General features: G+C 43.2%; 1 protein-coding gene across 7 annotated transcripts in view; it reads right to left on the bottom strand.

Moving 5' to 3' along the window:
* FARS2 (phenylalanyl-tRNA synthetase 2, mitochondrial) overlaps positions 1 to 26,448 on the bottom strand; it is a 391,286-nt gene that overhangs the window by 278,804 nt on the left and 86,034 nt on the right. For all 7 annotated transcript variants that reach the window (XM_082413329.1, XM_082413326.1, XM_082413331.1 and 4 more), the window contains one exon: positions 1,091 to 1,250. In XM_082413329.1, coding sequence (XP_082269455.1) covers positions 1,091 to 1,250 — 160 coding nt within the window. The remainder of the gene's footprint in view (positions 1 to 1,090; positions 1,251 to 26,448) is intronic.

The following is a 26,448-nucleotide window of genomic DNA, read 5'->3' as shown; positions in this document are numbered from 1 at the left end:
ATGTAACAGAGTATATACCCCGACCAGCTACAGGGGTCAGAGGGCAGGAGAGTCAGAAGGCAACACCCAGGGGGAGGCCCCATCTTTTTAACATCATGGCTTTCGTAAGCCTCACAGTCTCAGGAATATTATTGAAATGATCTCTATCTCTCCTTTCAAAAGAGCTAACGTCTAACATGGGCTCGGAAGCCAAAACGACAGGGCTCAAAGCAGGCCTCAAATACTCCCGAGCTGCAATGTGGTCACGTGGTACTTCATTGCTCTGGGTCCAGGTTCCCTCCTCCAAAAAACAATGGAGATTATAATAACACCTACATCACAGATGCAGGTCAGAACAAAAAATCCTTGTGAAGGTGCTTAATGCAGCATTTGACACTATTAATTACTCTCTCTGACTGTCATCATCACTACTATGGCTATTACTACGCTAAAGGACATCCAGACTGCTCGGACCCAGACAGGTTTACCGAGACATTTTTCAGCATCTAGCACCCCGACCCCAGATAAAACAATTAAATGACCCCCCGAAATGCCTGAAGTAAGAGCACGGCACTTCCCTTCAGAGTGAGGGAGAAAAGCCAGGTCCGAGGGCACTGTGAACACTTAGCCATTGTGAGCGCTGTGAGAGCACACAGCACGCTTCCTGTGACACCATCCCCTCATCCTTCAAGCTCCTAACATGGGCCTGGCTGGGGCACCTCCCCTCCCCGCCCTGCATCTCCCCTGAGAAGCATCCCGGCAGGTGATACAAGCACGCAATCACCCCTTCAGCAACGGCTGAGGTATATTAATACTCTGACATTAATCAGCCTGTTCACTTCCTCCCCATCGATGATACTGATCTCAATCCATTATCATTCTTATGAAAGGCTGTAATCATTTTTCTTTCTCTAGCTAATTGCATTTTCATATCCTCCTGCTCCTCAAACGGAATGAACCAGGAAATCCGTAAGTTCTACCTCACTAAGGACCTAAACCATTAAGCCACAACTTAGAGCAAAAAGTCTAGACACAGTAGGCTTAATGATTTCAGGAAGATGGTAACTGTTGAATATTTAAGCCCCCAAAGACAAAGGCATTTAGTACCTACCATCTCCAAAAAGATGTGTCATAAGCCTGGTAAGTGTTTGCTTAAGGTCAAACTCTACAAGCTTCGTGGCCTCCAGGGTATGTGTCTCCTGTTTATGGGCAGAGCGAGAACTCTGTTCAAAAAGCTGCAGGTTTTCTCCATCCTTTATGCCAGCAAATAACTGTAAACCAAGAAGAATAATATAAGTAAATAAAAAGAATAGCCTGACCAGTCTATATCAAAAAACATAATGTGGAAACAAAACCCAGTAAGTCTTAGAGTCAATGAACATACTGATGTTAACATTCATTTGGTATCAACTTTGAACAAAGCACTATGCTACACGTAATGGAGAAATTAAAAGGCACCATTCTGATCTTTGCTCATCTCTCCATTTTCCTTTTGCACTAACTTATTTGCAGTCATTTCCTCACAAGACACATTATTCTCCATGCTAGTGGAAATACCAGTGAATCGGGTTTGCACTGTCCTTACAGTGTGACCTGAGACTAGGTAAGAAAGCACAGTCTAGGAACGAAGTCCTATGAAGCCCTCCTAAACTGGAAGTGTGCTGGACTTTGCTACCCTGTAATTCCAAAGGTCAGAACAAGGCCTGAAATGTGTTTCTGCCATTTGCTACCCAGTAAACTCCAAAAAGTGATATGGGAGCTGAGCTTCAGGTAATGATTTGAAAGATGGGAATAATAAATTAAGAGACTTCATGATAATTAAATAAAAGAATGCATGAAAAGCATGGAGTACCTGGCACATTGCAATGGCTAATACACTGTCCTCAAGGTCATCACAATCACCATTACTAATCACAGCTGTCATCAGTCTGAAGCTGCTTAAGCACTAAAATAAAGTGTTCCATCTTTAGCAACAAAGCAGGTCTTCACCTGCTGGGAGACTGACTCAACATGGAGAACTGACCAAATCAATCATTCTTTCCACCCAGAGTCCCATGAAATCAAAAATTATTTTAATAAAAGAATGAAACAGTTGCTGTTTCAAGGTAATAACGGGCTGGATAATTAGAACCAAATCTCCTGATAAAGCTACTAAAAAATACAAAAATTCTTCAAAGCATCAAAGAAGTAACACAATAGAGAGGATTTACTACACAAAACTCTGTGAGGAAGCACAAAGCCAGAAAAAAGCCCAGCACGAAGCCAGAGAGAAATACTGAGACTATCTGCCTATCCCAATTTCAACTGGACACTGAACATTGGTTGTGACAGCTTATCAATAAAAGGGAGGCCAAATTGGAAGCCCACAGTGTCTGACCAAGTTGGGATGCTAGATAAATGCTCTGAAGGATGTAACCTCATGGTAAGAATGAATACAAAAGTGACTAGTTCTTATAAAGTCTTCCAGCCAGGTGTCACCTTACCTGGGTAACAGAGAGAACTTCAGGCTGTGAAAATGGACTAAGGCAACCCCAGAGTGCTGGTTCCTCTAAGTGCTGCGCAGCAGAATCAGACACAAATCTTTTCACAAAAAAGATTCTACTTCCCAAGGTCTCAAATTATTCCTATGAGAGCTAAAGACAATGCAGCTGCCAAAGTCTATGTCTTTCAATATTTCCTCTAAAAATAACCTGGAACAACAAAAACAGAAAATTAAACAACTAAACACCATGCCCTCAGAAGGAAACAGAACAGTGACCCAACTTCAAATAATTGTATGTAAAAAAGAAGGAAGGAAGAAAGCAAGGAAGCAAAGCTAACTGCCATAGAGAAACAGTGCTATTATACTCCCACCCTGTTCTTTTCGTTTGGGGTAATTAAGGACAAGCTGAGAAAAACTGAGGGGAAGAGAGAAGAAGGGAACCAGTGAGGAACTAGGTTGATCTAAAATCACCACCAGAAGGAGGAAGTGTGAACATCCTAAGAGTATCCTAGCAGATCTGATGAGGGACTACAGAAAAGGGACTCAAATGTATGCCCAATCTGAAGCTACAGTTTTCAAAAGGCATGGTTACAATGGAAGAGAAAGGGGCAAAAGAAAGTAAGATATTTTTTGGCCATTGGGTAGGGAGGAGTAAAAGAAGCAAAAGAGAAAATTTAGGGTTGCACAAAATAAAACAAACCTAAAAAATTAGAGGATTTACAAAACTATTCCCCATCTTCCACTAAAACAAACAAAAAAATTCCATTAAAGACTCTGCACTTTGCTACACTAACAGAAGAGGGCACCAGAGAACTACAAAATCTAAACAACCAACAGCCCACAAAAAGGAACAAAAAAAAATTCAACAGAACTGTAGAAAATTATCACAAAGAATTAAAAAATTTAAAAATTCACTCAAAACAGCTCAAATGATGAAAATCTAACCTTCTTCCCCCAAAAAAGAAAATCAAGAAGCAGAAGAAAAGTGTAAGATGATACTTGAAAACTAAATTAAATCCACTCAAACAAGCATTTGGGAATATTGCTTGAGCCAGAAATGCAAATGTTACGAACAAAAATGAATGAAAAACAGAAAACTGTGAACTGAGGAAAGAAAGAGAAGAAAAAGAATCATCTCAGAACTTAAGTTTAAATTACAAGATATGCAAGGAATAATGGACTCGAAGATTTAGCAAGAAGAATTGAAGAAAAGCAGGAAAACAACCAAGAAAAGGACAATGAGATAAAGAAAGAAGAATCAGAGAGAAAATGGTGGAAATGGAAGACAGGCAAAGAAGAAATAACGTTTATATAATTGGAGTCAGTGAAAGAGGAAAAACAAAACAGCAGTGGAGAAATAATGGGCACCATGTAAAATGGATACCTGAAGAACCAAATGTAAGACATATCCTGGTAGAATTATTAGACTTCAAAGATGAAAAGAAAAAATCCTCAAGGCCTCCAAGCAAAAAGATCAAACAACTTAGAAAGGCAAAGCCACTGGACTAGCATCAGACTCTTCAAAAACAACATACAAAAAAGGCAACAATGACCTCACATTTTCAAACAACTCAAAAAAAAAAAAAGGACCAAGAATTTTATACCCAGCAACACTGGCCTTTCAGTACCAAGTCTATAGAAAAAGCTTTAAACGTACAAGAGCACAGGGAATTTCACATGAATGAGCTCTTTCTAAAGGATCCACCAAAGCATGGGCTTTACTCAAGAAACAGACAACTGGGAAAATTTCAACCCCCCCCCAAAAACAACTGACGGATAACACATTATTACATGAAATGGTAGATGTGAGACTAAAACAAAGCCAGATATTAAGTTGGAAGATTAAAATACAATTCTTATATGTCATGACAAAGTAGAAATAATATAACCAAAAACTGGAAGAAGAGAGAGTGAAAGTGGAATAAACTCATTGGTTTAAGGGCCAAAAATTCAATAGGAAAATGGGAGAAATACATGAACAGACAATTCACCAAAAAAAAAAAAAATATATATATATATATATATATATATATGAAAATGATCCTTAAACCTATGAAAACATATTCAAACAGAGAAATGCAAATTAAAACAACACTGACATTATTTTTAAACTGTTGTATTGGTAGAAATTAAAAAGCAAGACAACATTCTTTTCGTGAGGCTTGGGAAAAGATGTACCCTCATACACTGTTGATGGAAGTGAAAATGGGTAGAACCCTTTTGGAGGTAAATTTGGCAATATCCAACAAAACTACATTTGCAATTCACCTCCTGACCTAGTTCTTCCACTTCTGGCTATGCACCCTGAATACACCTCCAGAATTAATATATACGTAACAAGGTTTTCACTATAGCATTGTTTATAATTGCAAAGTACTGGAAACAAAGAAATGTCCATATGAAAGAGAGATGTTAAATAAACTATGGTCTACCCATACAATGGAGTACTTAAGAGACCTAATAAAAAATGAGGATGACGTCTCCGAAGTGATATGTAACGATTCTAAGCTACACTGCTACGTGAAAAAACCAAAGTGTGAAGATCATACATTATATGCTACTTTTTAAAAACTTATTATGGTACTTTTCATGTAAGAAAGAAGGGAAAATATTAAAATATACATGAACCTGCTCATTCGTATAAAACAAAAATAAATAAACTTCAAAGAAATGATGAATCAGAAATGAAAGAGATTCACTGCCTACCAGAAAGTGGGTGGTAGCAGACTGCAGAATGAAAAGAGCTGGGGAATAGGATGGAGTAAAAAGAGGAGGCGGTGGGAAGGGGGCGAAGAGAGGAGTGACGACACTCTGCTAAGTAGACTTTTTGTATAGTTCTGACTTGTGGAATCACATTAACATGTTATGTACTCAAAACATTTAAATAATAATTAAAATCCACCCAGATGTGGTGAAAACTCAAAATGGAACACGATCAGCAACAATAGAGCCAATTCTACTCTAAACAACTGACACAGTCACATGGAAGAGAGTGGAGAAGAAAAGAATTAAAGCAAGTAAATTTGCAAAACAGTATTTTAACTGGATATTCTAAGGTTAAAGACAAAATAATCATAGCAAGTATTGTACACTAGATAGTAAACTTTGTTCCGCAGAGGTATGTGTTCATTTTTCTGAAACTACCTTATGTTCATTCAAGAACTGATCAAGTAAGTAAATATATTGTGGGTAAAGGGAACCAGGTTTCTCACAGTCACTGTCAAAGAAAATGGGGAGGGGCTAGAATAAGCCACGTGGTAGTGACTTGGAATTGGAGGTACCCATATGAATTCATGTTTCTAAACACATATACAGATAGATATAGAAACAGAAGTAGGTGTGCATATATTGCCCATTTCTGTCCTTTGAGGGGGACCTAGAAGTGGTGACATCCCAGTAGCAATAGGTGCACTCAGGTCTGGGTTTCTAAATACCATTTTTTAATTTAAAAAAAAAAAAAAAAAAAAAAGCAGGGCTCCTTAGAGAAATGAATGACTTTCAGGGCTGGGGCAGAGAAAATATAAGATGAACCTGGGACATCATTTGGGGCCCAAAACTGATGAGAACATGTCAAAGGACACTGAAGACTACTTGAAGAGGCTCCCAATGGCCGAATCTGGGTCAATTTGAGCAACAAAACAAATAATTTTAGTAATGAACCCACAAAATAAAGAAATATCCACATGAAACCATGCTAATATAAATGATTACCTTCTCCCATATACATTTATTCAATTAAAGATCTTCGTAAAAGTAAAATTCTAAAAAATAATTTTAAAAGGAATGATGGATAAAGAAAACAATCATTTGGCAAACACCAGAGTAGTAATCATTTCAGACAATAATTAGCAATGGATGATAAAGATACTGGGGCAAAATATGATGAGAAAGATGATATCATCTCAAAGTATCTTCCCCCAGGTAGTACAGCTCAGGACAATGCTAAGTAAAAGAAGTCAGTCACTTGAAGACTACTTTTTAAAAACGAATATCGGGCTTCCCTGGTGGCGCAGTGGTTGAGAATCTGCCTGCCAATGCAGGGGACACGGGTTCGAGCCCTGGTCTGGGAAGATCCCACATGCCGCGGAGCAACTAGGCCCATGAGCCACAACTACTGAGCCTGCGCATCTGGAGCCTGTGCTCCGCAACAAGAGAGGCCGCGATAGTGAGAGGCCCGCGCACTGCGATGAAGAGTGGCCCCCACTTGCCACAGCTAGAGGAAGCCCTCGCACAGAAACTAAGATCCAACACAGCCATAAATAAATAAATAAATAAAAATAAAAATAAAGGAATTCCTTAAAAAAAAAAAAAAAGAATATCTACAGTATTTACAATACATAGGTATAACCAAAACATACCCATAATGTATACTAAAGTTTGGAAAACTCTGAAAGAAGGAAAAGCAGTAATTCATAACACCGTCAGCACAATACAGCACAGGAGAATAAGACCATATACACAAGCCAGCTCTTATTTCTAGAGGAAATGTAACATTGGAGCTAGAAGGGACTTGAGAGAGCAGCCCGGCCAACCCCAAATAAGGAAATGAACTGCAGAGAGGTGAAGACCCAGAGAAGCTAAGATCACTTAGCCAATTATTCCCCCGCTGGGAATAAATCACTCATCTCAGCCTTGGTTCCAGGGCCCTTAAAGTGGCTGCCTCTCACTTAGCTTTCTGTTTGAGAGACATCCGCTGGTGATAAAATTAAATTAGATTTCCATTAACTGCACACATTAGGCTGTGTCATTTGTTTTTCCACTAGGATTTCTTCTATTTCTCTGACATTTTCTTAAGTGTCCTTGCAGAAACCTCAACGACCCAGAAGACAAATTCCACCCCTACTGGAACAGCTTACAGAAGCCAGGGCAGGTAGCTCACAAATGAGAAAAGAACAGGTGCGGGGAACTAATTCTAATCAGGCTTAAGAATAAAAATGGATTGCAAAAGCCAATTCAATTTAAAATTCAGAAAGCCAGAAGGATTTTTCAAAATGACACAGATTTTAACCACACATTTAAAAGCAAATAAAAAGGCAAATGGTCAGAAGAATAACATACATCCATGCAAAATCCTACGAGCAGGCAAGTATAAATCGGGCTTGGATGGCAGCAAAACTGCAAGCAGTTATTTAGGGCTGGTCTGTGGTTCCCAAAGCAGCCATTTTTCTATTCAGCCATTTAGAATTATCCATTGATCACTGGTTTAATCCATATCGTCCACCTTGCATATTAATGCTAAACAACCCCTCCCCCTCCCTCGCCGCCTCTCTCTGAGTTTCCGTGCAGATGCAACGACCCTGTAACCGACTTTGCTGCAGCTGCTGCCTGGGCTACTAATGGCTATCAGTTAGTGATTGTTTACTGTATTTGCTGCCTTACTGAGAGCTCACCTTACTTACTCTAGGGCTTCACTTCATCCTCACCATCCTTATTCTTTCCCCATTTCTCATATAGGGAACTTGAGGCTTACAGAAGTTAAGTAACTGACCATTGTTGCACAGCAAGTGATGAAGCCTGACTTCAAACCAAACTCTGATTTGTGACCCCATCTTCCAGGCTCCATGGTTATTTCCAGGACAGCATATACATGATCATCTCTTTGGCTTTGGTGTGAAAAGGATCTGTGGTCAGATGGATGGGATTAAGAACTGGACAGAAGACATGAGCAGAGAGGAGAAGCCTGGAAGGCTGGCTCCACACACTGACGCCGCTGCAGCACCCTCCATGAAACAGTGACGGTTTATCCCAGTTAAGCCATTATTACTGCACAAGGGCCAAGCAATCCCTCAAAAAATGAAAATTAAGGTCTGCCTTTCGAATGCCTTCATATGTGCCAGTGCATCAGTGTGAAGAGTAATTTGAGGAGGACTGCACTAGAACCAAACGTCAGCTACGACAGTGTTGCCCCAGTAACAGGAAGGGCCTGTGTGGTGGAGGCCACGTGGACCTCAAGGGCACTATCGGGTGTAGGGAGGCTGGTGACCCTTGGGTCCCTATCAGGACACCAGTGCAGTGCAGGTTATCTCAGCCCTGTCCTCCTTATCCAAGGAAGGAAGAGAACCAAAGGAAAACAGCAAGAGAAATGAGGAAAAAAACTGCTTTGAGAGCTAGACAAATAATCCTAATGCAGGTGAGAAAGAGGAAGAAATGCTGCTCAAACCCAAAAGTGGTTCAGAAGAAACCACCTGTAAGGAAAAGACATGGGTTTGTGATGCTGTTGTTCATTTTATAAAACTCTGAAGGACGACAGAGCACAGAATAACCAAAATAAAACCTGAATTCAAGGAGTCCCTATGTGGCGCAGATGCATAAGAGCACAGGTTCATTGCATCTTAACTTGACCTTAATGCTGATGAAGTAATCCCACCTCTTCTGCCTGAGATGCTTGGGCTCAGGCAACAGGTTGGGGGCCGGCCCAATGCCACAGAGAAAGAACCAGGCTCATTTTCTGAATAACTTCAACAAACTAAGGAAGTACGGGAACAGGAAGCTGGTAGCAGCATCAAGACAACATCTAGGAAGGTGAATGAGAAACAGATACAATGTTTTCCAGTGACAGAGCACTTCTGCATTAGAACATTAGAACAAATACAATCAGGTCACTGCAAGAGCATCTGAAATTTTAACCAGCCGGTCAGCCAATCAGCCCCTACTTTACCACCAGCCTAGTTAATTCTACGTTCATTAAGTCAATCTTCGCCTGAGGTAAGAGAGCAAACGTCTAAAGCCCCAGGAGACAGACCACAACAGCATCCTTACCTGCACAATGTCGAATGCAAGTGCAGGAAACACGAGTAGTGAAGGGATCACCCAAGATGATGTCCATGGAAAAGTGTCACAGGTGATACAGCCAAACAAAAGAGTTTAAAGTACACAGGTTGAATGAGGTGAAGGCAATGAATTCAGGCATTTTAATAAAGAGGGAGAGGGGAGAAGTAGGAGGACCAGGGGGAGGAGGAAGCGATGGAGAAGCAGGAGCATTAACATCTCAACAACGGCACCCGAAGGACATTTTGGCTGCTGATGCGCTTTGTCTTAGAATGAAGCATTTCTGCAAGCTGCTATTTAAAAACTGTTTAATTTGGCTGTAGGACTCTATTTAGAAGGATCTGACTCAAAAGATTACCAGCTTAATTAGATGGGAAAAAAATAAAAACAATAGTCTCCGAGTAACAAGGAAAGAGAATCCTTTGACAGTTGAGGAGAGCATAAGGGGTTCTTTTGCGGGGATAATAACCGGGCTGGGAAGTGAAAACCTAAAGGTGCCACGAAATACAAGAGCCGTCTGCATGACAAACAGGATTTCTTTTCGAAGGATTTTGAGACTTCCAGATGCTGGAACGTGAGCGCCAGAGAATTAAGTTCTACCTGGAGGAATGGCTCAGACCAGCAACTCCCGGCTGACAACAAAAAAAAGGGACTTGGAGAGAAGGGAGGGGTTCATTTAAAAGGTTTTCAGAAGGATTTCACTGCAGATTACATGATGCAAATGCTCTCCTCCTTCTTACTTACAAAATTACCAGCAAACTCCAAGTTGTTCCTGAATGACTGTTACAACTGTACTCTAACAGGAACTAGAAGGGGTTCCTAGTTCTGTGTTCGGCTGAGTGGGACGTGAGACCAGAGAGCGCACTAGTGAACACACACATAATTTTAACCAGAAGAGACTTCTTTATTTCAAACGGTATAGATTGTAAATTACAGGCCAGTATAAAATCAGTGCCATCTAGAGGCACAGAGGATAGGGGACTGTGTTATCACTGGTGATGATACACCATCTTTTCACCAAAAAAAAAGTCTTTTCATTATTTATCGTTCATGAAACCATTTTTTAAAAAAGATTTCTGTCTAACAAACTGCATGTACTAGGTAATAACACTTTTTAAATAAGGCACATATAACTGACATCAGGGTCATATTGACTTGATAAAATTCCAGTTGATATTTATTTTCCTCTGCAGCATTTTTCTTTTCTGCATCCATTGTATGATTTCTGCAGGAGATAAGAAACAGGGTTTAGGACAAAACAATCCCAAAAACACAGGGAGGGAGGCCATTCAAATTATTGGTTCAACTCAAGTTTCTGAATCATGAGTAAACAAGAGCTCCTCCCACTGTCAAAGGTAACTGAAAAGGCCATAGCCAGAAGGTTTGGAAATAAAGAAACAAAATACAGGTAATTCTTTAAAAACTGATTCACCCACTATGACAAATATACCAGACTCATGTAAGACGTCACCAACAGGGGGGACTGAGTGTGGGGTACACGGGAACTCTGTACCTACGTTGCAATTTTTCTGTAATCCGAGAGCTCTTCTAAAATGAAAACTTTATTACAAATTTGAACGTAGGGGATGTACACTCCTCTGACTGAGGCCAGCATGCTGAACGACACGAAAGCCCAAAGAGCAGCCTTTCACACCGTCACTGCGGAGGAAGACAAGGCAGCACGATTTCTAACCCACTCAGGAGCAACGGGACAGGCTCTGGGCAGCAGGCAGGACCTCCAGAGTAAGGACCGTTGTCACGGTGCCCTGAACCGAGCAGAGGCTTCGTGCATTTCTTCCTGATGACGTGATTCATTCAGAACCGCCTCTACAGGCACGTGCTGAGTCCAGGACCGAACCTCGGAGTGCTGTTCTCTCCAGGGAACTTCAGAGAGCACTCAGCCACGCATCTCCCTCCTGCAGATGTCCTACACCCACACTACGTCACTAGAGGAAAGGCTCTGCCTTCTTCCTTCCTGGGAAGAGAGAGGTCATCAGATAGGACCCCCACTTCCAGCCTCCCATTCCCGCCCCTAAAGGCACCTGCCACGCAGCCATGCTGCAGTCCTTCACGCCCAACTCCAATTAAAAAACAAAAACAAAACGTGCACCCTCTCCCGTCCAGCTCTAGGCGCTGCTGACGCCCCTGCAATGACACCCTGCCCACACACTTCTCACTGAGAAATCCTCCCACGTCTCCTGTACCTTTAACCTCTCTTCTGGCTCCTTCTCCTTAATAAACACGGTCAGTTCTTCTCTTTACACAACAGTCCACAAAAGAAACGATACTCCCCCTCATCCCATCTCCTGCTACGACGACCCTTCCCCTCACAGTTAAACTGGTCACTCTTCCTCGGTCCCCTTCACAGCCTCCCTTTCCTTCCTCTGCGTCACTAAGCATTTCTATTCCGCGGGCCTCCTTTTCCGCTTGTACACGCCTTAGTCTGCCGAACGCCCTAGATGAACGGGGCTAAAGCACCCACACGCGATGGAGTGTAAACCTGCATCTCCATCCCAGACGCACACGCCCGCACCTGCCCACCGGACATGTCCGTGTGCAAAGCCTCCACCTAAACATGTCCCAAAGTCCACTAACTCTCCTGACCCCCACCCCAAAACACTTCTCCCCCCGTGACCCTTAACTCTGGGAGTGGTACCAAGAAGGCAGCCCAAGAGAAATTTTCAGTGGCTTTTCCCTTTCCCTCACTTCCCCACACGCAGCCACCAAATCCAGTAAATCCCACATCACCCCTCAAGTTCACCCTTTCCTATCTGTCACCTGTGCCATTTCTTGGGCTTGCCCTGCATTGGTTCTTAGATGATTATAAATAATCTAGTCTCCTCAAGTCCAGTCTTGCCCTACCCTGCTCCATTCCACGAGCTGCTTTACAGATTTCTCTAAAATGCCAAACTGATTACATCCCTCTTATGCTTAAAAATTACTTAAGACTCCTCATTCTTTTTAAACTAATGCTCAGACTCCAAAAAGTTACGTTGAAGGCCCTTCAAGAACAGTTCATAACTCTCTCTCCAGCTCCCTCTCCCATCGCTCCTCCGAGCCCCGGCCACTCCACTGGCCACGCTGCAGGGATTCATCACACTCTGTGTCTCCGTGCCTTCACATCTGCTACTCCCGTTACCTGGAACACGGCGCCCCTTCCCTGCCGGGATAACTTCAAATTCCTCTGGAAGATTCTTTGGTAAGCCTTCCACGATTACCCCGGGGATAAAGATTTCCTTCTTCTGTGCCCTGGCCGTATCTCTTTCCCGGTGCTGACTGCGTGGTGTACACCTTCTAGTTCATCTGTCTCTCTCCCTAGGCTGTCCACAAAGCAATGGCGCTCAGTCAGGATCTTACTTTATAACAATCCTGTTTAGGATGAGCTTCCTAAGAACACATGGCATCCAATCTATATCCAGTTCAGCTCAACCCAAACCTGTCACTGAGCAGATCATCTCTGAGCCTCAGAGACAAGCCATTCACCTGGAGAGTGACAGATAAAGCCTGGAACTCTGATGAATACAGCCTCATCTGTCTGGCAGGCCCACTGCTTATTAATTCTTGGCTCACAGACAGAGAAATAAGTAAGAATCACTTCTAAAAATAAGCACATCCACATATCTTACCACAGGAACTCCCAGGCCTTCACGTACCCTGAATGCAGCAGGAAAAATTCAATTACGTTATTCAAATCCAACTAAAGCATTTCGGCAAATATTAAGTATTCAAATCACTTTGGAGGAAGGATTGGGATGTCTCAGTGACATGAACAGACAGACATATTAAAGGGATGGGAGACTCCTCCAAGTGGATTTCAGCTGCTAATTTCAGTTTTTAATTTCTTTAAACAACTAGGCCCTAAATGAAATCTACGGCTCATTCTTTGGGAAGACCTGTGTTTGAAAGGGCCCCATTACGTACAGCTCCATCCTGGGGTCTCTGTGGGAAGTCCGTTCCTGTTTTAGCTAATTGATATTGAATCAGTTTTGTCATTCCCTGGATTTCTGGTGACACACCACACGCCAGGTAATCAAGGTGCAGAGCTGAGCACCGGGGAGGGGCGTGCCGAGGCCGTGCTCCGCGGACAGCAGACCGCGTCTTCCCCTGCTGGTCACTCTTCTCCCGGCCGCCAGACTGGTGCCAGGGCAGTAATGGGAAGAGATGGGAAACAGTCAACTTCTGTGACGAAAGACGCTACAAAAACACCTTGGAGGTTGAAAAGCTACTTCTGCCAGGCAGCTGAATGGGCACCGGCTGCCAGGGGTGCTACAAGGGCTAGAAGCTCAAGTGCCAAGTGGCTTCCGTCCAGGCTTTCCCAGGAGCCCCACCCCAGACCTTCCGGTGCAAACTCACACAGGTCCTCACCGAACAGCACGGTCTTTCCAAACCTCCCCTCACTCAAGCCTCCATGGGCGAAAACTCAGGTTGAATATATCACAGAGGCTGTTCAGCTCCTCAAGGACACATGTTCCCGAGAAGCCAGTGTCAGGAAGAGCCTGGGGACAGCAAGTTGCACGCCTCCACGGGGCCGTTTCCCTGGCACGCGGGAGGCTGCTCTCCGCAGAAATGACGTCAGCACCATCAGCGAGTGACCTCTGCCTCCTGGGTGTTTTGGACATCCAGCTGTTTGGCTGCCTTTTATTAACTCCGACCCATCATGAGGAGTGTATTTTTCAGCACTTTTCTTCTCTTACGGGTTCTCCTAGGGGTACCGGTGGGAGAAGGATGTAGATTCGTATCCTGCCAAGCGCTGGTCTATACAGAGAACACATCAGAAACCTCAAAACCTCAAAGCGGGGAAGTTACACGAAGCCGCACGCAAACCACATGAGAGCTTAGAGGTCTGGATGTGTTGAGACAAAACCCAACAGTGGTGACAACACCGCGTCCTGCGCGAACTGGTTCTCACGACAACCGCCATTTAACACAGGAGGAAAGTTCACCCATTCTGCTACTGACTTTAAAATCGTGGTCTCTCATCACCCTCTGCCTAGGCCATGATGACAGATGACACAGAGAAAGAGAGTGCACTTTCCTCTTCAGATGGCTAAACAGCTCATTCGTGATACCAGTGGGTGAAGCATAACAGGACCAAGCGAGGCTCTGTCTAAATTCTATCACCTCCTCTCAAGGAAGATGACAGGAGACATACTACTAACCAGTCCATGGAAAAGATGGCAGTGGCTTAAAAAAAAAATAGATCAGACCTAAAAGGTAGGACCCACGAGGTCACTGATTCATGCTGGTGATACACAGGTAGACGTACACTTAACCAGGCATCTATTTTTAAGATAACTAGGGTGGGGGCGGGGGGGCGGGGAGCGGTGCTGACACTTGCGGAGTGTCTCCAGCTCATCAGCCACCAGCCAGGCTCTCCAGCCACACTCAGGAGTGGTCCTTGTGTCAACTAAGGAAACTGAGGCTCCAAGTGGCTGAAGACTCATCTCAGGTCGCAGACAGTGAGGTGCAGAGCCAGGACTGGACTCCCCGGAGCTGGTGTCATTTCTGGAGGGACAGGCACTGCTCCCAGAAACATTCTCCGTAAATGATGCCAAGGCCCACAGCTGGCCTCCAAGAGCCAGCCACCCAAAAGCCCACGTCCTTTACTCAGTCCCGACTGGGGAGAAGTGCACAATTCCATACTTCTACACTGTCATGTATAAATGAAGGCTATTCACTAGTAACTGACCAAGTGGTTTACGAGGAGTGCCTAAAATGTGGCATCTCTAGAACAAAGCTGAGGAGTTATCAGAATTGCCTAGGGACCCTGGGTGTCCACTACAGAGTCTGGCTGCCCAGGGCTGTGATGGGTAATTCTGTGTCCACTTATCTGGGCCACGGGGTCCTCAGGTATTTGGTTACACATTATTTCTGTATGTTTCTATGAGCGCGTTTCTAGATGAGATTAACATTTGAATCAGTTGACTAAGTACAGCAGAAGGCCCTCCCGATGTGAGTGGGCTTCATCCCATCTGCTGAAGACCTGAATAGAAGAAAGGCTAAGAAAGAATTCCTTCCCTCTGCCTGACTGTCTTTGGGCTGGGACACCAGTCTTCTCCTGCCTTCAGACTTGGATTCAGACTGAAACTCTACCATTGGCTCTCCTTGATCTGGACTTCTCAGCCTCCATAAGCAAGTGAGTCACTTCCTTATAATGAATCTCTTAGTATAAATCATCTCATCTCATCTCTCTCTCTATACACAGACACAGACACACAGACAGACAGACACACACACACACACACACACACACACACACACACACACACCCTCACACCCTATTGGTTCTGTTCCTCTGGAGAATCCTGATTAATACAAATGGACAACACCAAAAACCCCTGGAACATATTTGAAAAGTCGGAATCACCACAATTCACAAGAAGAAAATTATCACTAGATCTTAAATGGTGTCGTGGGTTGGTTGTAGATTTCGAATGCTGGTAGAACCTTTCAACCAAAAATTATTATTAGTTGTATTGTTATAGATGAATTTATTGTGGGTTGTTTAATAAACACTACCTCATACGCGATGGAATCAACATCTAACAACTAGATGTTAAAATTATATTTAAGGGACTTCCCTGGTGGCGCAGTGGTTAAGAATCTGCCTGCCAACGCAGAGAACACGGGTTCGAGCCCTGGTCCGGGAAGATCCCACATGCCGCGGAGCAACTAAGCCCATGAGCCACGACTACTGAGCCTGCGCTCTACAGCCCACGAGCCACAACTACTGAGCCCGCGTGCCACAACTACTGAAGCCCATGTGCTCTAGAGCCCGTGAGCCACAACTACTGAGCCCATGTGTCACAACTACTAAAGCCCATGCACCTAGGGCCCATGCTCCACAACAAGAGAAGCCACCGCAATGAGAAGCCCGCGCACCGCAATGAAGAGCAGCCCCCGCTCGCTGCAACCAAAGAAAGCCCGTGCACAGCAGCGAAGACCCAACACAGCCAAAAGTAAATAAATAAATAAATTTATATTAAAAAAATTATATTTAAGACACTGTAGTTCAAATAAGAATCATTTATACCACTACTGCCAAAGCTGATGGACTGTATTCTACATGGACCCAATGCCAAATTCCCCACAAAATGACACAGGATTGCTACCACACAGTTCTTTTTGCACTGAAAAGGTGGAAGAGTTGGGGCAACTCAACTGAGAGGTCTTTCTCCTGATCTAAGAGTCCATGTCCTAAAAATATTGAGAGATCTATCACCCTGGAGATGGTAGCCCAAACTCCCTTTGAAAAACAGTCTCTCACTCAAGATCCGTTTGTGAGAAAGTTATTTTTTCCATTTGTCTGGTATAAATCCTTCCCTGTTTTAAGCCTTGGTCATGAACCTTAAATAATACATATAACAAATTACTAAGCCCTAACACGGGTCACCTCCTCTTGGCTGTGTGGTAAGATCTGTTCCCCACAAGATCCACGCTCTCAACTCTGTACCTGAGTCCAATCGCCAGGTAGCTGTCTGCCTTACAAGCTTTCTAAACATAGAACAACTACTGCCATTCTTTGGATCTGGAATGTTCCCTGCCCCAGGAAAGAGGCTCTCAGACTTACACAGAAATCTTTCCTTTGTCTTCCCCAAATACACTCAACCCACCCTCCAACTCTAGGCAGCCTGTGACGCTTAACTCCTGACTTCAGCCTGATCCTCGAATCACCCCGACAGCTAACATCCGGTCATTCCCAAGTTAGGAGGCATTCTCTGCCTTCCTACGGCTAACTTAACCCTAACGTCTGCTGTTCATGTAATGCACCACCAAATGCAATCCCAGCACGGTAATGTGGCCCAAGAGAAGTATTACAGAGAAGCAGCAGAAGTGGGAAGAGAGAGCGGCTGAGAGAATAAAGAAGAGGTTTTTCCAATTTACTACAGACTTAGGCTGGAAATCAGCAACGTGGAGACTGAAGTGGCTCCTTGACACTCTCTTCTAATTTCATCATCTAATCCGGGTGCCTATAGCACCTCTTAAGCTACGTATATACAAAGTGTGTGTGTATCTGTGGAGGGTGTCCAAACCTCTCAGCAGATTCTCAAACGGTAAAAGAAAAATGTTGGAAATCATTGCTCTGATGAAATGCTATCAATTCACATACAACATTGTACAAAGTCTCTATAAAGCTGAAAAACAGCATGGTGTTTAGATGATGTATCCAGTTTAAGAAAACCCTACTTTATCTTTCAAATTCATTCATGTTAACAAGTTTACAACTTCACAAAGACCTACCCCAGGCTGAGTCAGGAGCATGACATTAGGCAAAGCCTCAGAAAGAGGCTATTTAAAGTACCTGATAAAGGGCACGCTATCAGCTAAAGAGCAGGTGTCACCTTGTACGTCCAAGGGTAGACACAGGGATCTGGAAACGCAGTCCGACGGTATGTGAGCGTCACGGGCTGCTGGCCCGTCGGAGGCCGACGAAGAACACTCCAGCCCATCACCGCCCACCGGCACCGACCAAGCTGAAGACGTGAAATTCCACCACTGTCCACAGAACAGCTTCAGGAATGGGCACCAGGCCAAGAAACGTGGTTTCTAGCAAGGTGTGAAGCCTACCGTGAAAGAGCATAACATCGCTGTGAAAATATTTCTGCTGCTTTCACACAACACTTGAGCTAGTACAAAAAATACTGTTATTGTAATTATGTGGACTCAGTAAAACCCAACGAGGCCCTCTTGGCCTCCAACAGCGAATGGAGAATAGACATGGTAATAGTTTTCTTGAGATCCTGGAGGACTGAGATAGAAGATATTCATCTGTTTTTCTCTAGATGCTGTGTTGGTTCAGAAGCATGAGCTTTTACCCTTCAAACCATCCCCCATCCTTTATACGTTCCATGTACTAAGAACCAATAACTAGAGGGCTTCCCCACCATGTAAATTATATTCAGAAACCTTGAGTTAGCATCAAGGACAAATGTCTTTGCCTCCTTAAATGTGACCTTCCCTAGCCTCTCACTGATTGGGGGAATAACAGCCTGTCTCCCTGAAGCCTTCCAGATATGCAGGAAAGGGAGCCAGCTGACTGTTGCCTCTCGGCCACAAATCAGCCCTGCATCGACTGCTCGCGAAAACCGAGCTGGGCCCTTTAAATATTCGTCCTCTGCCAGTTGGCGCGGTGTTGAGCTGGCTCAGTAGAGGTGCTGCAGAGACCCTGCGAGGGGCTTCTGGCTGGATCCCCGCGCCTGCGCCCTGCAGCGTGGGCAGCGGCAGCCCGCCCCCCAGGACTGCCCCTCTTGGGCAGTCTCACAGCACAGTGTTTCCTGCAAGACACCTCCCCCAAAACAGCTTCCCCTGGCACCTCAGAAGCAGACTTCCAGCGAATTCCAGAGGGTGGATATCCAGCGATGCCATCAGCATGAAACCACTCCCAGCTTGGTGCCCCTCGGGAGCCACAGGCGGGGGTGCGGGGGTCGGGTGGGGGAAGCTCTTCCCTTGGGGCTCAGCCTCAGGCTGGGGCGGCAGCTGCTCCTGTAGCTGCGAGTTCCACGCCCTCTAGAGTTCTCTTCTCACCCGCCAACCCCTCATCCCCCGATTCTCTGTGTTACACTTACTAATCCTGTACATTAAGCTTGCCCTGATCCAGTCACAGGCGGCCACTGCCTTGCAATCAGCCTGACAGATCCAGCTGCCCCTCGGGAAGCCTGGGGCAGGAGAAACAGCTCTGAGAGCGAAAAGCCGAGGGGTGAGCCGCCACGCACTTGACACCGTGAGCTGCCATGTTTCGCAGAGCAGACGTCGGCAGGGCGAGGGAGGCATTCGAGTACCACGTTCACCAACTGCTGCTCGGTGCAGGACCCTGGGTTAGAGAAAGGACGAGGCACGAGGAAGAAAGAACGACCTTTTAGGCACTGGCTGGCCGGCTGGAGAAACCAGATATAGACAAACGAGCAGCTCCAGGCAGTAAGTGCTGACAGCTCCCCGAGGTCACGGACAGTAAGCCACGGGTCAGTGTCGGGGCCTCAGGCTGAGAGGCCATTCTTTCCAACCTTGTCATAAGCAAGAACTAATTATCTGCACAGGCCCTGCGCCACAGAAAACAGAGACTGGGCTCGCTTTAAACACCCCTCTGTCCCCCAGTAACCAGGTGCTACCCAAGTCCAACGTATCATGGGTCCTGGCTGTGACCAGCAGCCTTTTGCTTCACTGTCAAGAGATATAGCAGAGTAAACATTTGGGTAGAGAAAAAGAATTTTAAAAAAGAAAAGCCATTTCAGTGTAAGTGTGTCTCTGTCAGGGGGAGTCCTTCCTAAAAGATTTTCAGGACGAGATTAGGGAAACATGGTGACTATAATCTATCAAGGCCAAATAAAAACGCCTTCAATAAAGCCCACTCCACATGAGGCTATTAAGGAAACCCAATCGCCACATGGTGGAGAATAAAACCTGTCATTCACTGAAGGACAGAAGAGTGATTCGGGGTAGAGAGCAAGAATAAAGAGACTGTGCTTGGATCACCACAAGACTGACAGTGGGGGAGCCCGGGAAAAGCAGCCCAGGAACAGTAGGGTTCTAATGAACCATCTGTAAAGTGGGAGGGAGTATCAAAGGGAGAAAAATAAAATTTTCTAATGATAAATGAGAGTGGTTTTCTAACAAGGATGGACCACAATGGAGGCTAAAGGGGTTGTTTGTAATGAAGGATGTCTACTCCACCACGATTGAGCCATTGCAGACAAGTCTATGGAGGAGTCCCTTACCCGCACTCCTACAGGGGGATACGGGGAGCAGCAGTGATCACTTATAAAAAGGGGGGTGGGATGGGATATGAACTTGACACAGACATCATGATGAAGTAGTATATAGCAATCGTTGTGGTCAAAATTATAGCAAAAGCTTACTTCTCGGGACTTCCCTGGTGGCACAGTGGTTAGGAATCTGCCTGCCAATGCAGGGGACACGGGTTCGAGCCCTGGTCCAGGAAGATCCCACATGCCGCGGAGCAACTAAGCCTGTGCGCCACAACTACTGAGCCTGTGCTCTAGAGCTCATGAGCCACAACTACTGAGCCCGTGTGCCACAACTACTGAAGCCCACGTGCCTAGAGCCCGTGCTCCGCAACAAGAGAAGCCACTGCAATGAGAAGCCCGTGCACCACAATGAAGAGTACCCCGGCTCACCACAACTAGAGAAAGTCCGCGCGCAGCAACGAAGACCCAATGAAGCCAAAAAAAAAAAAAAAAACCTAATAGGAAAAAAAAGCTTACTTCTCTGTACACCTTCCTTTACCTCTTCTATGAAGACATGCTCCTTTGTTTCTGTGTGAATATTCATGAATCATATGTTAATTATAAAATATTTACAACTTCTCCATAATATCACCACATCTTCAGTTATTAAGACCTAAAATTTTGTATTTCATAGACCAGTAAAAATTTCACAAAAATTCAAGGCAGACAAAAATAAATAAATCAATAAATTTACCAAAAAAAAGAAAGAAGGGGGGTAGGGGAGAAGGGGGAAAGGAAGGAAGGGAGGAAGAAACATAGCATTTAGAGTTTTTTTTTACAATAATGAAGACGGAACTAGGCAGGAAGGAAGGCTCAGCGTGAATAAACTATCACTTGCACAAGTGTATGTAATAGAAACACCCTGGATAACACTGACCCAGAGGAAATCATCAAACGAGGATAGAGACACGGAGGAAACAAAGCCTCTGCAGCCAAGAGTGGAGAGTAAACTGCAGAATGTCTGCCCCCTGCCCACCCCGTGCATTCGCAGGCCCCCCGCACAGGGCACCACCAGCGAGACAGGACAGGCACCTCCAGAGACCAAAGGAAAGTGGAGCTTCTTCGAGCACTGGTCCAGGTGTGTACTTTTTAATTAATATATTTAAATCAGATTAAATAGGTACAGGATTCATATGGGCTCCCTCCGGTGGGTCCAGCAACCACATGAAATCTGCTATCTTTTGCAAAAATAAATGTCTCAATAAATGTTTTCAAAAACTTTAGTTTTGAAGCGATAGAACAGTGGTTCTCAAACTCTTCAGTCTCAGAGATCCTTCTACGCTCCAAAAAATCCGTAACATCTTGATTCCTTTGCAAACACTGATGACGCCTGTGCCTCCACCACTCGCCCGGCCTTCACCTCACAGGAAATCACTGTCTTGCTTTTGGTGTTTATCATTCCCATGTACTTTTTTCACACCTACCTACATATTTATGTAACAAAAAAACAGTGTGGCTGTGGTGTGCATGCGTGTGCAGTGAGTAAGAGCTGGAGCTAGTGCACGCAGAGAGAGAGAGAGAGGCAGCACAAACTAAGCGCACAGTGAGAGCGCGTATTGTTGGGCATATTTTGAAATACCTATTAGAAAGATATCCTAGTTTAGTATCACTTATAATTTATCTGCTTCTCTCAACGTTTTATTAAAACCTCATCCAAGTTGACATGGGTACCTCTAGTTTATTTATGTTAACTGCTGTGATGTACTCAATGTACAATTAGAGCCCATTGTCCTTTATTTGTAACACTTAAAAGAAAAACGCCAGATTCCAGAGCGCACAATTTGAGAAAGGAAACTACCAAATAACTCTACAAAGTGGTGGCAAATACATACACTCTCCGTCGAAGGGTGTAAGATTTATGGTTCCTCTAGATACTTGGTACTGTCAAGATTATTAAGTTTTGCTAATCTAATCGGTTTGTAAGAATATCTGGTTGCTTTAATTTGCATTTTCTTATTTACCGATAAAACCGATCCTTGTTTACTGGCTGATCTCATGCTTCTTCCATCAACAGGCTGTTAATGTTCTTTGCCCATTTTTCTTTCTTAAAAAAAATTACACATGATTGATTTATAAAAAGTGTATGTCATTTTAAGTAGTAATAAAAGCACATACATATTTGCTCACCACCCATATCCATTTTCAGAAAAGAGAATAGTACCAAAAACTCTGCAGCCCCTTTCATGCCCTACCTGATCACAATCCCCTGCCACTCCTTGCAGAGGTAACAACCAAACTTAACGTTTAAATTATTCCCTTGCTTTCCATAACTTGTCCACATATGCACGAACCCCAAAATAATATATTGGTTAGTTGTGCCCATGTCTTAAACTTTACATAAATGCAATCATACAATGTAAGCGTTTATAACTTTCTTTGCCGAATGCTCCTTTCTGTATTCACTCATGTTAATGTATCTGGTTGTGGTTTATTCATTTTCACAGGCGTATGAACGCCACACCGTACTGACAGTGCTATGAGCATCCTCATCTATCCACTGACAGAAGCACTCAAGACGCACCTGAACTACACACTTGAGAGTGGGGTTCCAGGTGTGGGTTTTATACTCCCTCAGAGCATTCTCACGGCTCCACATACCGGCCAACTCTTGGTATTTCAGATTTTTCCCTACTGGATTCTTTTTATCATACTGAGACCTTTATACTTGATCAGCACTAATCCTCTGTTAGTTACATGCACAGCAGATTTCTCCACCCAGCCTGATGCTTGCCCTTTAACTTCGTTTAAGAATTCTTTTATTAGGTGTAAGTTTTACCTTAACGCAGTCAACTTTAAAATTTTTCTTCCATTAAGGATTTTTCTTGTTTAGGAATTCTCGATTTAAGAGACTGTGTTCTACCCCCAAGGTGATAACAATAATCTCTTACATTTTCTTCTCCAGTTTTGAAGACTTCCTTTTCACAAATGGATTGTGAAACCATCCGGAGTTGAATTTTGCATTTGGTGTGAGGTAGAGACCAAGTGTTCTTTCCTCTATAGACAAGTGTCGCAGAGCAATTCATGTGGAATCCATCATCTCCCCACTTATTTAACATCACTTCCATTTTATAATGAAAACGAATTCCCAAATATGAGGAGACCTGTTTCAAAGTTCTCTATTTGACTGAACTTGTGCCAATGCAAAACCATCTTAATAACTGGAGCGTTATGAGTCTTGATGCTTGTAAGGCATGCCCCTTACACTGGTGCTCTTAAACTTTTTTCTGGCTATTTGTAAACTTGCTCTTCCTATAAATTTGAGAATCAGTCCTTCAACTTCTCCAAAACACGCAGTAGACATTTTTATTAGATTTACGATGAATTTATAGATTGATTTTGGGAAAGCTGTCATCTTCATGAATCTAGGAACATGGTATATCATTCCTTTGTCTCTTCTTCCTTTACGTCTTTTAATAACATCTGACAAATTTATCTACAAGTATCTTGAACATCTTCTGCAACAATGATACCTAGATACTTTGAAGTTTTAGGTGATGTTATGAATAAAATCTTTATTCCATTTTATTTTCTAACTGGCTATTACCTGTAGATAAGAAATATATTTTTGTATATTGTCTTTGTACCCAACAGCACTGCTGAACTCTCTTCTTAGCATTAATAATTGATCTGGATATTCTATTCAATTTCCTAGGTAGCCCATCATGTCATCTATAAATGAAGCAGCTTTATCTCATGTTTCCCAATGCTTAGATCTTCATTTCTCTTTCTGGTTTACTGCATAAACTAGAACCTCCCACACAGTGATGGCAAGTAACCCTGAATTGTTGCTAATTTGATGGGACTGTTTATAATGATTCACCACTAATTATGATGTATGCTGTGAGTGCTTGGCAAATATCACTCATAATGTTAAGGAAGTTCCCTTCTGTTCCTAGCTTGCTAAAAGTTTTTATCATAAGATATTAATGTCATCAAATGCTTTTTTAACATCTTAAAACATTAAATGTCACCAAGTTATTTTCCCACATCTACTGAGGTGATCACATGCTTTTTCTCCTTGTATCAGTTAATAGCATATAAAGTAATACATGCATAGTAATAATGTGGTAGGACACAATACTCCAACAAATTAAATTTGCAAACATTTCATTTAATAATTGTGTACCTGTTCATTAAAAATGAGAATAATCTGTGTTCATAAAGATGAAACCTCTAATATTATCTTTTTTATCTAATTTTTTATTAACAAGTCTAACGTGAAATGAGCTTGATAGGTCCCTCTTTTTTTTTTTTTTTGAGAAAGACTACAGGTCTTTCAGATTTTATAAAACCTCACAGTAAAATCATCTCAGAATGATGGAAGAGAGGCTATTAATTCTAGATTTAATCGGTTTCAGTTTTCTACTGGATGTACTCTGTGCTCACGCTCTAGTGTTTAATTATCTCCTGCCTCCCGTTATTCTTTTAATCTTAATTGTTGTCTTCCCCGTGAAACCAGGGACCTTCTCGTGACTGTGTGATACCTTCTTACAGCCCCGGCTCCCAGTTCATGTTCAGCAAATTTTTTTTTTTATTGACAGACTGACTGATCCCAATGTTTTCCTTCAGTCTTTTTCTTCCAACTTTTATTAGGGAAATTTCAAACATATGCAAAAATAGAAAGGATAATGTTGGATTCATCATGTATCCAACACCCGGCTGCAATAATTGACAATTCATGACCAATCCTCTTACATTCATCCCCAAACACCAACCCCCCATTATTTTGAAGAAAATCCAGACATCGATCATTTTGCCCACACGTATTTCAGTATGTATCTCTGAAAGAGAATGACTGTATAAAAATATACTACCATTGTCATACCTTAGAAAAGTAAAAATAAAGAACTCCTTAAATTCAAATATTCAGTTAGTGTTCAAATTTCCAATAGTCTCAAATCTTTTTTTCTTGAAAGATGTTTTCTCTTGATAGGATCTACACACTGTGATTGATTGAGATCTGTCCTTTTAACCTATAGGCACCATCTACTGTTTTTCCCTTTTGTTTTCCTTGCTTTTATTTGAAGAAACTGAATCATTTATCCTGTAGAGCAGTGCTTCTCAAACTGTCTACGGTAAGGAGACAGTTTTAGATTTCTAATCGGTCTCGAAATGATACACAGTGCTTAGATTTCTAATCGGTCTCGAAATGATACACGGCGCTACTGCACAAAACCGCCACCCAGACTAAGCACATGCAGCTCACCAAGAGCATCTAGGAACGCCTGGACCAGTCTGCATGCAGATCCACAGAAGTCCTCTGACAACAGGCTTGACTATGACGGTCTAAACATTTCTAATCACTTACTTCTGATTCTTGTACTTATTTCATTATGCAGATCTCATCTTGAGGAACATTGCTGTAGAATTTCGCCAGGCTGGATTTTGCTTATCACATCTACATGGTATAGTTTAATGTGTTTCTCTGTCCTCTGTATCGCCTATAAATTTGGTTGTTGGATCTAGCGATTTGAACTGATTTAGGTCCAAAGTTTTTGGCAGGACTTCAGAGGTGGCATTGTATTCTTCCATCAGGAGACACGTATGTCTGGCTGCCCCTCTTTCTGTGATGGTAGTGGCCACCGGTGAACAGTGTTGCCACCAGGACTTAATGTCAAACCCCTCTAGTCAATCTGGTTCCCACGGTTTGTTCTCTGGGAGACTCCTAAGGAAGTTCTCCTCTTCTTGGACCCCGGCTTCCCCCACTGCCTCAGTTTCTGACACAGTGCAGATCTGCCAGCCAGCGCTGAAGCGCTTAGCAAGACCCTGTCAGCCAGGGTGTTGGGGACTTGTCTGTGGTTTGGGGTTCTTCTATTCCAGGTGCTGTGTCTGTTTTGTAAGACTTGGGACTACTAAAAACTAAACAACCCACTTCCCACTTTTGACAACAACGCTGTTTGCTTTTAGCAGGGTTTTAATTTTTTTTAATAATATATTTAAAACAAAATGTATGGCCCATACTTTTTTTAGCTACATCCCGTCCATTTTGCTTTATTAATGTTAACTGTGATGGTACAACTTAAGTGGGTCGACCAAGTTCCTACGTAATAAAGTGACTATTTCCCCCACGCCCGAGCAGTTTGAAGTGAGTATTTTCATTGTTGGTGAGTGATAAGTAACTTCTGATATATCCTAATATTTCTCTTTAACCCATGAATCTATAGTTGTGAATTTTTAGATGGCTGAGGATATGGTAACTTTTATTATCCTTTTCTTACTGCTTTCTACATCAACTACATTGTAGTCAGGCATGGTTCTATTAATGTTACTGATTCTTTGACATTTGTTTACGACTTCAACTGTCAACTAGTACATGGGCAACTTATTTTTTTTTAATAAATTTATTTATTTATTTATTTTTGGCTGCGTTGGGTCTTCATTGCTGCGCACGGGCTTTCTCTAGTTGCGGCGAGCAGGGGCTACTCTTCGTTGTGGTGCGCGGGCTTCTCATTGCTGTGGCTTCTCTTGTTGTGGAGC

The sequence above is a fragment of the Balaenoptera physalus genome (assembly GCF_965194825.1).
Source record: "Balaenoptera physalus genome assembly, chromosome: 11".
Classification (NCBI taxonomy): Eukaryota; Metazoa; Chordata; class Mammalia; order Artiodactyla; family Balaenopteridae; genus Balaenoptera; species Balaenoptera physalus.
Note: the sequence above shows the minus strand (reverse complement) of the source record. Positions and strands in the feature narration are given on the sequence as shown.